General features: G+C 36.0%; 1 protein-coding gene across 1 annotated transcript; it reads right to left on the minus strand.

Moving 5' to 3' along the window:
- Positions 1 to 1861: 1861 nt before the first annotated feature.
- On the minus strand, positions 1862 to 16005 carry LOC115991830 (dentin sialophosphoprotein). Its single transcript, XM_031115774.1, has 12 exons — positions 15539 to 16005; positions 14143 to 14366; positions 11241 to 11308; positions 10861 to 10932; positions 10297 to 10649; positions 10103 to 10171; positions 9932 to 10020; positions 6823 to 9024; positions 6621 to 6698; positions 6363 to 6477; positions 2077 to 2127; positions 1862 to 1941 (listed from the first exon to the last, which is right to left on the minus strand). Exons 1-12 carry the CDS (start codon positions 15926 to 15928, stop codon positions 1888 to 1890), a joined length of 3765 nt encoding a protein of 1254 aa, XP_030971634.1. The 5' UTR covers positions 15929 to 16005; the 3' UTR covers positions 1862 to 1887.
- Positions 16006 to 16178: the final 173 nt, after the last annotated feature.

Here is a 16178-nt window from a genome sequence, read left to right on the forward strand (position 1 = left end):
TAAATGGAATTATTAGATTTCTTTCTCATTTGTTAGATCAGGTTTCTTCACATCAATATTTTAATTTTCAAAAACCAGGGGAAAAAAAACTAAAATTTGCATTTTAGTTGAAACCAAGTAGATATTACCTTGATGAAATTTTATCAAATTAAAGAAACTTAATACTGAATAAATTATAATTAAATTATGTATAGTCTTTTGCTATAAATTATTTTATTTGACTTTTTATTTGCCGTATTAGATATATCATGTCATGACTCATGAGTTCTAATTAACTCAACTAATAAAATATTCTTTCATCAAGTAAGGAATCTAAGTTCAAATCTTGCGTGTACCAAACACCAAGTAATATCTTAGTCTAATAATAATATAACAACAATTATCATAAAATAGACATGAAACACACACCCAAAATAATTTCTCCCTAGTAAAGTTAATGGATGACCACAATACCCAAAGGTTCACTAAGTACGGAAACGGCAAGCTCAAAGTAACCTCTATTACAAGTCTCATCAAGTACTATTTTTATACATCTATTAATTTATAGGATATTATTCAATCATTTAGAGAATTCCAACATAATTTTTTATCTAATGATGATAAAGATGCTATTGATTTTGATTCATAAACATATAAATAAATATTATATATAAATAACTTTTTACAAAACTTTCGGGTACAATAATTACTAATTAGTTTATTTGGTGATTATGGATTGGATAATAGTTAGGTTTATTTAATTATAACCACTTAATAGTTACACCACCTCCTAGTGCACAGAAAAGAACAAACTTAAGTTGACCCCAGTAGCTTATTTTACAGTTTACACAACCATAATAGAGGATCTTCTCTTTAGGATCTATATGAGTAACTAGATGCCCCATAATCCATATTGATCTAACCGAGATTGATTGTCAATTGTTCAATATTGAACCCTGCGCCATAACCACCTTTCTTCTGGTTATTTGGACTTTGGATGGAAACAAAGAAAAAAATAGTATAATAGGAGAGACTTCCTTAATTGTAGTACCTTGTGTTTCCTAAATAATTTCCAACACATGATTTTATTTTATTTTATTTTTATAGTATATATATTTCATTAGTCAATACAACCATATATTTAACATATATTTAAATTACGTGAGGAACCTAAGGTATATTACTTGAATAACTATACCTAAGTTTTTTACCCAATTAGGATTCCAAATTGTGTCATTTAGTTTCCTAAATTTTTTAATTAAAAAAAAAATTGGATTGTAAATTAATAAAATTACATTAATCAAATCATATTAGATGCAAGAGTTGATATTCACATTTCATTGAGCAAACAAACATTTAACTTTTTTTTAAAAAATTGGTAGATTACACAAGCACTTAGTAGGTCTTGAATCCACAGCCTCACCCTTTGTCACATTATTATGTGAGAAGGAAATGTTAGGGTAGCATTTTCCTTTCTTTTCGCTGAAATAATTGAAGAACTTTATTAGATGATGATAATCAAAATATACAAACACCCACAAAGGTGGGTAAAGAATTCCAAAATCTATAAGCTGACTTAATAACTCAAATGACAAGACGAGGTCAGGCTAAAGAAAAACAAAATGCCAGACCTCAGTACAAGAGGAATGAATATACAATGGGCAGTAGTGTACAGTTACGTGGGTTATAGGTTGTCAACCAAGGCTGTGGACATCCGGCCTAACAAGGCTCCACTTTTGTAGCAATTTTGCATCTGATGAGCTTCCTTGAAATTCAAGGTCATGAAAGAAAGTTAAAAGCAGAACTTGCTTTCCGGTGTTCTTCCTTGACCATCTCGAATGTAACTTTCAAGTCCTGAAGGAAGAGGCTCCACCTTTTTGTATAAAAGGGTGCATTAGATTTTTGTTCTCAATCTTCTTTTGCATATGAGAGTGCAAAGTCTTTAATCCTTTGCTTAAGGTGCTGCAATATGCATAAATAGTCATACAAGAGGGTTTTTTTTTTTTTTTTCAACAAGAGATTTAAAAAAACAAAATTAATGAGAGAGAGAGAGAAGACAGAAATAACTGAAATTTGAAAGCATTTTGCAAGAATCACCTTCAACTCTTTATGAAGGACCACAAATATTTTTTTCAGCCTCTTATGTCTCTGCAAGTTCAAAACAGGTTCAGCAAGAAAAATATAGTAAATAGAAAATCCTAGATATTCTGATATCAAGCACTTAACAACTGGATGAGATGTTTACAAAATCCTCAAACATGTCACACAAACTACACACTCCTAGACTTTTTATTTTTATTTTTATATAAGTACAAACTCCTAGACAATTAACCCCACTATTCCAAGTATGTCAATGATAATTGACATTCTTTGTGTTTTTTTAAAATTAAGAAAAAACAAAATATTTTAGACAAAGAGCAGACTTGGCAATGGCATACTGTAAGTATTCAAGAAAAATAGTAACTTTATGATGATAAATAACATGATTCAGAGATCTGCTCCCCACCATCACTAACATTACCATATCAAGGCTCATCAAATCACCAGATTAATCTCCAGCTTATGTGCTAATTTGTTATCTCTTCTTTCCTACTTTTATCACTACCCATCTCACCATACTCCTTACATAATAGGAGAGAACCTTCAAGCAGCAACTCAAACAATTTCAGTTGGATTCAAGGTCAACTCAGGATTAACAACCTTGGCCTGCTTCTTAATCAAAGCCAAACCTTCAGCCTGAACTGCTTAAACGCAAGCACAGCCCATGCTAATTTTTTTAAGTTGAGGTTAGACTAATTTTCAGGGTTTTGCCTGTGTGCTGTGTTTAATTAGGTCAGGTTGTGTGGCCATGTTGCCATCCAAGCAACCTGTACAATTCTCATCTAAGGTTCCAATATTTTGCTCCACAGCACTCACATTCTTGTTTATGATTTTAATAACTGAAGCCCCTTAGATTTGCAGGCTACATGACCTATGTTGTTGGGGACGGTAGAAGAGTCGGATTGAGGGATATGACATACGGTGCAAGCAGTATCCATTGAATTGCAAACTTATACTCAATTATGACGTGTGGTGCAAGCAGTATTCAAACTTATATTCAATTGCAATGGATAAGGAGCCATAAATGCACTCTTGCTTGGGACCTCTAAATAAAGGGGTGAATCAATTACGGAATATTTGTGAGAGATGATTAGGAATTGAAGTCTTACCTCTCGATTTTTGACATGTTATAGTCCAAAATGCTGGCTCTAACCAGTTAAGGTGGAGTTTGAACATTTACTGCAAAAGCAATGTTTACTCTTTCTGCCAGCCTCTATTGTATGAGCTTTCCTTGGAAAAGTATCTAGTGCACAAAATTTTCAAAAATCGTTGCTTTCTTTGTGTGGATGGGGAAATTTTTAATGGGTAATAATCTTATTAAAGTGGAGTTGTTTTGGTAGATTTGAGTTGCATGTGGAAGTACAGTGGCAAAATTAAGGACACCATTTTGAAGTGGCCTGGGAGTTCTGGTATTTTGTTCTTACTATGTTTGGGGTACAGCGGGTGAAGCCTCTGGTTTGGTAAACATTAGAGCTCCTTGGTTTGGAATATAGCTTCTTTATGCTTACTGTGGGCAATATGGAGGGAGAGGAACAACGGTTCAGTTAATAGTGTAAACCACTCAACTATGCTTGCATCTATCACTTGATTGTGAGTAATTTACAAAACATATCATATTTATTTTGCTCCATTAAAATGCATGCCATGTTACAGAATTTCATTGAATATAAGACAAAGGGAGTAACATATAGTGCTTAGTTGAAACTTCCATGTGACTCACAGTATGTATAGTTGAATCTTTTTATGTAAGCAAAATAATTTTTATTAAAGAAAAGAGGCAACACTTCACTTATAAAGAAAAAAAGAGAGGCAACAATTTGGATACAGCACATGTACCAACTGCACCTTAAGAATTACAATCTCAAGTTCAAACAATCTCTGAACTCTATATTTTTTATGGTGATTGGTAAGTTACATGTATCCAATGGGTCTTGGACCCATGACCTCACTCTCCACCTAGAACTTATAAAGAGTGGAGGTACCACTAGAGCTATAGCTTATTGGCTCTATGAACTCTACAAAATTGCAAGAGGGAATACAACCCAAAGTTATCAACCAATCATACAAACATCTCAACAGAGATTGTCTGATGACATGGTTAAGATGTTCAACACTAGAGCATTTTCAGAGGATTGCTATGTCTATCTTGTTTCACTAACACATGAAATTTTGCAAATTTTCATTTATTATAGGACATGGAATATTATTTAATAAACAGCCATTAAAAAAAAAAGATAATTTTCTTGCTTAAGTTCAGGACAGAGAAATGCTTTACATACAGTTTCAAGTACTAAGACGTAAGTTGGTTGGGTGGAAGAAGTTGTATTTGTCTAAAGGAGGACGACTGACGTTGCTCAAGAGTATGTTATCTAGCCTTCCAACTTACTTTTTATCTCTTTTTACTATCCCTACACATGTGGCCAATAAAATTGAGAAGTTGCAAAGGGATTTTTTTGTGGGGGGATTCCAAGACACATTTGGTGGGGTGGGATAAGGTGTGTGCACCTATGGATAATGGTGGGTTAGGAGTAAGGAAATTAACTACTTTTAATAAAGCCTTACTAGGGAAATGGTTATGGCGGGGTTGAGGAGACAAGGCTTTGGAGAAGGGTTATAGCTTTGAAGTTTGGGGAACAGTGGGGGGCATGGACATCCAAGCTAGGTAGAGATGTACATGGGTGTGGTTTGGGGAGAAGTATCCGAATGGGTTGGGAGGTTTTCAGCAAAAATATTCAGTTTGAGGTAGGGGTAGGGGATAGAGTGAAGTTTTGGACAGATTGGTGGTGTGAGGATTCACCACTCCAACTGACCTTTCCGGCTGTATTTGGGATTGCTTCCAATAAAGCAGCCTCTGTGGCCTGGCCTCTTGTCTGGAATGGTTGGGGATAGAGGAACGAAGAAGCTGGGATGTTTAGTTCATTCAGAGACCGAATGATTGGGAGATGGGTGTTGTGGATGATTTTCTTCGTACTTTGAGTTCTAATTTACCTCCAACTGAGAATGGAGACCGTATGAGATGGAAGTTAACGAAGAATGGGGATTTTGATATCTGCTCGTTTTATAATAAACTACGAGGTCTCTTGCCTATTATCTTTCCTTGGAAAGGTATTTGGAAAGTTAAGGCTCCTCAGCGTGTTTCTTTCTTTGTTTGGACCACCGTATGGGACAAGATTCTTACAGGTGACAATCTACAGGGTAGAGGGTTTGATTTTGTTGACTAGTGCATTATGTGTCATTGTAATGGGGAGACGATGGATCATTTGCCACTTCATTGTGGAAAGGCTTATCAATTGTGGAGTTTAGTTTTTAGATCTTTTGGGATTTCATGGGTTTTGCCAAGATCGGTTGCAATACTCTTTTTGGTTGGTGGAATTGGTTGGGAAAGCATTCGTCTAACATTTGGAATATGGTTCCATTGTGCTTAATGTGGTATATTAGGAGGGAGAGAAATTGGCGGACGTTTGAGGACATGGAAAACACTGATGACCAGCTACTTGCTTCTTTCAGTGGCTCCCTTTTCGACTGGTCTAGGGATTTGGGACTCACCTCTAGTGATTCTCTCCCCATGTTTCTTAGTTCTCTCTTTTGTAATTAGTTTTCTCTTTGTTTTCTCTTTTCTCTTTTTGTAATCTTTGATATGCATTATGCTGTTATGCATGAGGTAGTTTTTTGAATATACATCTTTATTACTTATCAAAAAAAAAAAAAAAAGTACTAAGACGTAGATGAACCAATGGAGTAAAAGAAACTTGGATCGGGTAAAGCAATGTACTAGAATAATCTCATATGCAGGATGCCAAAATTTCTAAGCTGTTAAAAACAAAGATTGCATGCAACATTAGTTGGATGCCTTGAGTTATTGCTGAATTATGCAGTACTTGAGCTTTTCACAGCAATGAAGCCAAAGTAAAAAGGTGTATAAACTGGCTTAGGCAAAGGGCATTCTGGAAAAGATAATTTATTTTTATAAGTAATGGAAATATTAGAAGAAGGGGAAATCTATTCATCGTTGTATACAAAAAATTCCTCAAAAGAATTACAATCTAAAATTGAAATAATGAAAGTCTATGCAGGAAGGGAAATGAACACTGCCAAACTAGCAGACCATTCATACAATAACCGCAAAGATACAGATTCTAGCTTCAGAAAGTGTGATTGGACAGTTGGATCAATCTTTTTAATGGGTTTGGTTAATCCTTCGAGTATAAAATACATATTGTAAAGTAATATACACCACAAAGAAACTAAAACAAACACCACAAAGAAACTAAAACAAAGCATACCGTTCCACATTGCTGAAAGGATTCCTTCAACTGCCCCAAGATGTCGAAATATCTCTCCTTATCCCCCCTTCCTTTAGCAACTTCAAGGTCCTCTCCCAGTTTTTGGAACTCATTCCTACATATAATAGGTATTATATTGTTTTTATGTGACACAATTTTTCAAAACAACAAGCACATATAAGCAACTCGTCAAGCAAATAAGAATAAATAAAGAGCAGTAACACCTTTAAACAAAAGTAAAAGGACTCTTCATGTTACCTGTAACTCTCAAGAATCTTGTTCAAGGAACAATAACTATCATACTTATCACGATACTCCTGCACATATTCTTTATGCCTAATATAGAACAAAAAAGCATATAATTTGGATCAGTTTCCAGAAAATCAGGTAAGAACACTACAACAAACAATCCTAAATAGATAGGTGGCATTTATCAACATAAGTTCTAATGTTCACTTACTGAGAGAGATCTTTTATTGGTCCCTTCAGCTCTGGCTCATCCTTTTCATACTTGGAATAAGAACAACTATTTTCATCTGAAGAAGAATCCCTCCTCTTCCGATCACTATTATTTCCCTCAGCCCAAATTGAATCCTTTCTTCCATCATTCAACTCTACTATTGTATTTGATGTTTGTTTTTTTGTTTCTTTTATGGAATGAGAAACTAGTCCTTGTTTAGTGTCATGCTGTTGGAGAGCACTTACAAGTGCTTTCTTATTGCTTTCACTATAGCCTTCCAGACCAATCCCTTGGCTAATGTTACCCTCATTCTGTCTAGATTTATTACTCCCATCTGCCAATTTGTTATACTGGGACCCATCTTCAGCATGATCAACTTTTGAAAGGTATTGTGGATGAGATTGCACAACCCTGTGGTGAGACCTTGTTAGATCTTCAGCATGATCTTCTACATTCCTCTTTTTATTTGAACCCTCTAGATTGCTATGGAGCCCAGCATTTAGGTTTGGCGGGGATGGCTTTCCTGGTTCTAAAGTTGTCTTTCCAACAGGTTTTCCTTTAATTGAATCTGAATTCCAGTTATCTGAATAGCATAGTTTGTTCTCAGACTGTTTGAATGAACTTTTTTCAAATTGCTTTTTAACCGGTGTTTCCTCAGGCAAGGGCTCACGGAGTTCGCCCAACTCCAAGTCTGAAAGCTCTCTTTGAAGCATACTGCCTTTCCCATTAACCACAGGGGATACTTCCACTCCAGCCCTGACGTTATCCTTTGGTGAAGATCCAATGAGGTGACTTGAAACCTGTCCGCCTTCCTTGGACTTACCAACTTCACCGTGCTTCCTGTGACGTGAGCCAAATGGCACTGATTGTTTGCCACCAGCACCAACTTCCTTCAAATTTTTTGAACCCTTTTTCTCATTGGCATAACCATCTTCATTCTGAGTATCTCTGTTAAATTTATCTTTTTGCAAGGAAAAACTTTCATGTGCATGAGAGTTCTTTTCAGAGTATTTACAGCCACGTCCCAAGCTCTCAGCACGTTTGTCATGTCTCTCTACTGCATCAGGAGCCTTTACCCTTGTGCTTTGATCAAAGGACCTTCGACCAGATTGCTGGATATCTGAACTGAATTTTCCAGGAAATGCCTGGTTGTATCCCTTTTGTAAGCCAATATCAGTATTACCATCCCTATCAGTTCTATTTGTTTGAATGGTAGGGCCCTTTGAAGGGTTTCCAACAAGTCTATCAGGGGACAAATTGTGAGAGCCCTCTGAGAATTGATTATTCCAAACCCCAGACATAGGAGGTTGAGCATCTGTTTTTATCCTTTTTGAGCGGTCGAATTTCTCATCTTTCTTCACATCAGAACTCTTTCTGGATTTTCCTTTAAATGTCCTCTCAGAGCTGTCAGACTGTTCATGTCTGAGGCTGTCATTAACTGTATTTACCCTTTCATCAAACAAACTTCCTATATAATGTTGCCGCTCTAGGAGATCATCTTGAACAGGTGAAAAAGGTTTAGTTTCTTCTACATGGTTTTTGCTCTCTTTGTCAGGAACCAAGCTAGAAACTGCAGCTATTTCAGTTTCCCGTTCATCATCAGGGGAGTCTTTTTCAATCTCAATTGCATCAGATCCTCCACCATCTTGCTTCTCACCAATCCCACTCTGCATGGGCTTGCCATCAGGAGCTATCCACGGATTGGGCAAAGAGAACCCAGGTTCAGAGGGTTGCACTTTACGCTGGGGTTCTTTGTCATCATCACTTGTCATTATATCCACATCCACATCAGAAGCTTCCTTGCTGTTGGAAGATGCGTCACTTTCACTGTCACTGCTACTTCCACTCCCACTTCCCACTGGGCTTCTACTTCTGCTTCTGCTTCTACTATGACTTCCACTGTCACTTGCACTATCACTGCTGTCGCTTTCACTATCACTGTCACTTCCACTATCACTGGAGCTGCCTGCCTGCCCTTCACTATTATCAGAGCTCTTTTTTTCACGAAACAGATCAGGTGAATGCTGTTGGATATCAATTTTTTCTAATGCATTTGATTCTTCTCCAAGTTTAGAGTTCAAGTGTGCTGGTTCCTCCAATTCATCAGTAGGGACTTTCTCTTCAAAGCCTGGTTCTGCAGCAGGTATCTGACCATGTTTGTCTTCAGCAGCAGGCGTCAGCTGACGGTTGTCCTCTGGAGAACTGGAAAAATTCCAGTGCATTAAACCACATGCAGGAACACAAGAAAGTCATTTATTTAAAAAAGAGTGGACAAAATGTTCTCTATTTGACTGCTTATCAAGCCTTCTGTCAGAGAGCAATCATCATTTATAATAAGCTTCTAGAAACATGAAGTCCCCAGAAGTAGAGCATAAAACAAAATTATATTAATGGCTCCTATTACTAGAAGGTATAAGTATCAAAAATCAATTGAAGAGCATATATTCTTGATGCAATCTAATTAAGACCTTGCTGAGTTGAATTTGTAATAAAAACTGAAGTACTATCATTGGCTTTTCCAAGAATAATCAAAGCCTTCTTTTTCAAAAGATTATTTGAACCATGGTATCCACTCCATAGTAGCTATAGATTTCCTCCAGACCAAGACACAATGGTCCTAAAACATACGGTTAAAAAAAAAAAAAAAAAAATCAGAATGACATAGAAACCAATAACCAGTACTTACAAGTTTCATATCAAAGAATTTGCATAAGACTCATAAAACTTTAATAATCAACATCTGAATAAATGAGTCCGTCATAAAAGAAGCATGGGTCACCATATATGACCTAAAAATGCAATGATAGAAGTGATAAAGCAAATCTGATAAACATATGCTGCTTTAAAGGAAACATTTACAATCCAAGGATCATTCACTTTACTTTAGTTAATTTGTGTCTTGTAAATAAAATCCATGCCTCCTCCAGCCAATGTAATTTCTCAGCCATTAGTAGTGCATGATATGCTCAGTGCTATTCGGTACTTCTGTTGTACATCCTGTTTAATATCATTTATTTTCTAATGTACAGACTTAGGAACAACTGCAAAACAACTTCGCCACTAAAGTGACCAGTAAAATCCAGTATCATCATCAGGAAACAGGAAGTACCTTCCACTTTCAGACAATGGTTTTTTGATGTTTTCCAGATCCACTCCGGGTTTCAAGAAATATCTCCCTGGAGCTTGAAAAGTGGCAATCTGATGTTCAACAAAAAATTAGAAAACATAAGATCACTTAATGTTCTCAACTTAAAAACCATCAAGGATTTCCATCACTTACTTTTTTTATAATGGGTTCAATCTTCTTAACAGAGTTGGGAATTGTATCTCCAATAGCTTTCTCCAAGGCCTACAAACAAGAGAGAGAGAGAGAGAGAGAGATAGCGAATCAAATCATAAGTTGGTGAAAGTAATTGGTTAAAAACATTTGTTCAAAACCAAGAAACTTATACAAACTCATATCCATATGCCTACCTTCAAGCTCATCCCCTTTGGATTCTCCATGAGCAAAGTAATCAACATGCTTTGCAAATCCACTGGTTTAGCTCCAACATTTCTTTTGCGTCCCGATGTTTCCTGTACAGCAATAGTAGTCCTGGTCGGGATTTCTTTCTCAGAGCTATCAGCAGCATTTTCTTTATTCATCACCTTATTGGGCAAAAGGTCTTCTACAGCTTGATGCTTAGGCATATTCACATTCCTCAATGGAGACACAGGAAGAACAGATTGCTCCGGTGGAGACGGACGAGGTGAAGATGAATGTCTGCCCTTTGCAATGGCTGTTGAGGATAATCCAGATTTATGGACAGATTTAGGGGGGACACTAGCTGCAAATGGTGCAAAACATTATAGTTGGAAAAAAAAAAAAAAAAAAAAAAGGAAAAATCAATAAGGTACCGAAGAGAAAAGAAATAAAAAAAAAAATAAGTAGAAAATGAATGCCTTGTATATTTAAACTTTTGCTTATAAAACAGGTAGATAAATTATGTAGAACACTGAGATATTACAAAAATACCATCTCTAGATGGCTTTGATTACCTTGAGGTGGTTCAACTTTGCGCTTTTTAAATGGAGGTTCTTTCTTTTGTTTGAAATGCTTCCATGGATTAGCTGGTAACACAGAATATTTGACACTTCAGATAGATCAGAATCCAATTGTAGCATTAAGCCTAAATTGGTCACACAAGAAATACTTGGCAGAATATGAATCAGAAGCAATTAAGTTAAATAGTGATATATTCATATACAGAATTATACCATTATAAATGCTGAAAGGACAAAATAAACAGTGCACAGAGAAAGAAAGCATAGATGAATAATATGCTGTCAGGAAACCAGAAGAGAGAGAGAGAGATAATGTAGTCTAAGGCAATGCTGCTGTAGTGATGTCTAAATGAAAATCTGAATAAAGAACTTACCCTCAACAGCAGCTAATGCCTTTAATTGACTCTTCATAGATGGGTTCCCATGTTCTAAGACAATAGCTCTGTTGTTAAGAGGAAAAGAAACAGTATTAAACCACATAGGAGCAAAATACAAACCAATCTGCTCAAAACATCATTTAATGGTAGAACTGTCATGCAACCTTCCAACAGAAGTCATGATACTAAAATCTGAAATGTATTTGTAGATATAAAAGGATTCTATTACCACCAAATATTTGCAACTAACAGGTAACTAGCTGGACAAGACTAAAGCTAGCTTTAACTGTTGAGAAAAATTGTAAAAGAAGTCCAAGCACTTACTTTTACTTATCCCCAAAAAAAAAAAAAAAGATGCGCAAGCATTTACTAGGGAGAATCTATCAAAGTAGCTGTACCAAGGGAATTTGTTATCAATTTTTCATAATAGAATATCTAAACCACCCACTGAAAATAAATAATCTTCCAAAAGGTAGTTATAAATAGAAAAACACCAAGTACAATTGCAACACCGTCATAGATTGTAACCACCAAATAGAAGACTATCCAGATGTTGCTCCTAGGGAATCCACTATATTATACATGAAAGCTCCCAACTGGATACACAATAATCTAATTGTAGGTATTAAAAGATTCTCATGAAACATAAGAGCAATAGAAAAAATTAATGCAGTTGAACTTGTCAGACTAAAAATTTTCTGTTTGAACTTTAAAGTATACTCCATTGGCTTCTCTTTAATATTTCTTTTTTCTTTTATGAAAATTTTATTTTCTAATGGCGTGTGAAGACCCCACGTCGAGTGTCTTTCTTAGTTTGGACAGCTGCATGAGGAAAGATTCTAACATGTGATTATTTGAGAAGGGGCATTCCAATTGTGGATTGGTGCTGTTTTTGCCGACGTAGTGGGGAAAATGTTGACCACCTACTGTTGCATTGTGAGGAAGTTTCTCGGTTATGGAGTTTTGCTCTTAGATCATTTGGTGTTGCTTGGGTTTTACTTTTTTTTTTTGATAAGTAAGAAATAAATATATTAAAAGCTACCTCATGAAAACACAAGGCAGAACAGAGAATACAGAGAAGGAAACAAACAAAAAAAGGAGAAGAAGAAAAAGAAACCAAACGGAGACAACAACAAGCAAATTAATTACAGAGAAGAGAACTAAGGAACATAGGGATAGAATCACTAGAGGTGAGTCCCCAAGCCCTAGACCAATCAAAAAGAGAGCCACTAAAGTAAGCGAGCAGCTGGTCATCAGACTTGTCCCTATCCTCAAAAGTACGCCAAGGAGGTAATTGATTTATTGGCAGGATAGAAAAATTGGTTGGGAAAGTACTCTTCGAATATTTGGAATTTGGTACCATGTGGGTTATTCAGCGGGAGCAAAATAGTCGTATTTTAAAAGACATGGAGCTTATTGTGGATCAGCTCTTAGCTTTATTTGTGGGGACCTTGTTTGATTGTCTCATTCGTGGAGTTTTACTTCTAGGGAATCCATTCCGCAGCTTTTAGATTCCCTTTCTTCTTGTACATAACTTTTTTTGGCTTCCTCTTTGTTGTTTGTACATATTTTTTTTGGCTACTTCATTTTCTATTGAAGTAGTCTTCTCTTAATACAATTTTCTTACCTATCAAAAAAATTTTATTTTCTATAAACACAAATCTAGTTTAATCATACAAAAACTTATTTAAGCTTCTCCTTACACTTCATATGCTAAAAAGGAACAATTTTATTATCAAAAACCACATAGCGGAGATGGTGACACTGACTATGAAAATACACATCAATTTATGGCAAACCTAATCCCAGAAATTGAAAGTTTTTAAGGACATAAAATTTCATAGAATGAATGATCAAAGATCAAACTAATATCCGGCTTTAAAGGTTCAAATTATTTAACTTTGACTTTTGTTTTTAAACCTAGGCCAGGACATACCATGTTTCAACCCCACCCATTCGCCACTTTAGTCAACATGAATGCAGGTCTCTAGACAGAAGTGAACAAAACCTACGTAGGTCTTCACTATTTGTAAGAATTAATCAACTCATCAGTTACATCTCAATTAGTTATAAATTGTTGCGGTCTCTGATGTCAAACTGTTTTAAATACAAAAACTCATACTGAAAAACAAAATTGTATAAACAGGTTTGTTGGGAATAATATATATAAGTGGTAATTTGAGATCTATTAAAAGAAGCAAAACCTTAGTAGCCTAACCCACTACACAAGTAGTCTACAATGAGATCATCCCAGAAGAAAAAAAGGAAGGAAAAAAAAAAAAAAAGATCAAGATTTATAATTGAGAACATCTAAAAATATAAGAAAGATGTTGAAGAAAAATCAGGTTAATTAAAAGTGCATGCAGGAAAATTACTGGCACATTTCCTGCACCTCAGTGCGGTCTAATGTGACTAGATACTTTCAGCTCAGGGAAAAAAAACTATAAATCGAATTAATCATCACCTATAATAATTGTCAAGTGGAGTAAATCCATAGCAGGTACACCGCATGCACACACTCACTATATCTAATCCATAAAAGGCATGTGTATAACCTTTTTTTTTTTTTTTTGATTGGCAAGTTACACCCACAAAAGTGGGAGTTTTGTGCCCTAGACACCGCCTTTTAAGTTACACATGCACTCAATGGGTCTTGAACCCACGACCTCACCCTCTTTCTTGCACTTATAAGGGAAGAAGGTGCTAGTTGAGATAGATCTCATTGGCGGCATGTGGATAGTTACAGAGAAAAGTTTATGCAGTAAAGACTAGAGAGACAGGAAAAAAGTAACAAAACAGACACAAAGGATAATTGCAAGTTAAAGTTGAAGAACAAAGCTAAAGCAAAGAATGAACCCAGAATTAAAGAAACATTCTTTAATATAATCAGAAAACATACTTGCGTGATTTAAGCTTGCGTTCTGCTTCCTCTGACATCTTCTTAACATGGTTCTTAGTTGATTCATCCAAGACACGTTGCACATTCAGCTTTCGCCAGGCACACCCAGATTCAACAAGCAAACCATTTCCATCTTCACCACTTTGGCGTTCCTCATATATGTCACAGAGGTCTCCGTCCCGTGACCATGTAAATCTAAACTGCTTCCCGCCCACATCAATAACCTAATCCACGGATAGACAATTCAAAACTAATATTGTTAAATACCAAACCCATCTTAAAAGAGTAGCTACAAGCAGAGCATCAAAGGGAGTTACAATGCAACAGTGAATGCCAAAATCTATTTTTTAAGGAAGAAGTCGGAAATAGAAAACATACAAACTATCAGCACAAAAATATGGTTAAAAATATAAATAATTAAGTAAAAAAATAGTGCACCATTCAACTTCTAATATGAATGCACATTGAACCTATTATTGCCATTCAACTTCTACCTCAAACAAACTTAGGAAAATATTACGAGTTCCGATAATCTCTTCAATATAAAAACACTTGGATTAGATTAAAATTTTTGTTATTTAGGAAATACCGACAAGTCGAATACAATTAAATGCATTTAATTAATCATAGAACTTGACTAACACCTGATTGAAAATTTACCAAGAAGTCCACAAACTAAATTATCCATTAAATAAATAAAAGCTAAACCCAGTTGATATTCTGAATGAAACTAAGATTGACACTAGGAATTTTCACATTCCAAAGGAAATTTAAGTAATCAAATTAAAAGCCCAATAGAAAATTAACAGAGAAAAACACAAGCCAGGTATAACTATAGCCAAATTTGGCAATTGAACTCAACAAAAGAAGTAGAACCCAGTTGAAATTTCATCAAGAAACTTACATTCCCAGCAGAATTATTTACATTTGATCACAAATTGAAGAACTTTACTAGTACCCAATTGAAAATTTACCAAGAAATCCACAAACTAAATTATCCAATAAATAAATAAACAAAAGCTAAACGCAGTTGATATTCCCAATGAAACTAAGATTGCCACTAGGAAATTTCACATTCCAAAGGAAATTAAAGCAATCTAATTACAAGCCCAATAGAAAACTATCATAGAAAAACACAAGCCAGTTATAACAGTAACCAAATTTGGCAAATGAACTCAACAAAAGAAGTAGAACCCAGTTGAAATTTCATCAAGAAATTTACATTCCCAGCAGAATTGTTTGAATTTGACTAACACCCAATTGAAAATTTACCAAGAATCCACAAACCAAACTAAGTAAAACCCACTAAAAAAATTCAAAAGTAAAACTATAAGTAATCAAATTTTGCAAGAAAAAAAGAAGCAGAACCCAATTGAAAATTGAACAAGAAACTCACATTCCCAGCAGAGTTATTAGCATTGGCATCGAATTTGACGCGCGCCGTGCCGCCCTGTGCCTCCACGCGCCTGATCTCCTCGACCAAGTCCGGCACGAGCCGAATGATCATGCCGAAGGCCAGAGGGTTGTTTCCGGAGACGAGGCTGAAATTCTCCTCCGTCATAGGCGCGGCGACGGAGGAGCCGGCTCCGCTGCGGCTGCGAGGGTGATTGGAGGCGGAGCCAGAGCCGCGGCCGCCGAGGGAGAGGCGGCTGGAGTTGGGTGGGCCGCCGGTGGGCCTGTGAGTCGGCGGTAGAGGATAAGAGGAGGAAAGCCGCTTGGCTCCGGCTCCTCGGCCCACGCCGCCGGCGCCGGCGCCACGGCCGAGCTTTGATGAGCCTCCGTACATTTGAAAATTGGAGAGAGAAAGCGAGAGATAGGGAGCGCGATAGAAACTGTGGGTTGAACTAAATCGGACCGGTTTTTTTTGTTTTTCTAGAGAAAAGAGAGGGAGAAAATAAAAATGGAATATTTGTGTTTTTTTTTTTTTTTTTGCTTGTTTCAAAAGCAATGTTGGTATATAAATTTTTTTTTTTAACTTCTCTTTTGTAAATTGTGATTTGAGGTTCATTAAATAAATAGATTTTTTTATATAACTA

Source organism: Quercus lobata, chromosome 5 (assembly GCF_001633185.2).
Source record: "Quercus lobata isolate SW786 chromosome 5, ValleyOak3.0 Primary Assembly, whole genome shotgun sequence".
Classification (NCBI taxonomy): Eukaryota; Viridiplantae; Streptophyta; class Magnoliopsida; order Fagales; family Fagaceae; genus Quercus; species Quercus lobata.

What these genes read in the sequence shown, in the direction of transcription:
- LOC115991830 (XM_031115774.1), bottom strand. Translation starts at nt 15,928, where the DNA reads ATGTACGGAGGCTCATCAAAGCTCGGCCGTGGCGCCGGCGCCGGCGGC. An exon ending in CAAAGTTGAACCACCTCAAG is followed by an intron (nt 10,650 to 10,860) that starts GTAATCAAAGCC and finishes CACCATTTGCAG; the next exon opens with CTAGTGTCCCCCCTAAATCT. An exon ending in AAGATTCTTGAGAGTTACAG is followed by an intron (nt 6,478 to 6,620) that starts GTAACATGAAGA and finishes TATTATATGTAG; the next exon opens with GAATGAGTTCCAAAAACTGG.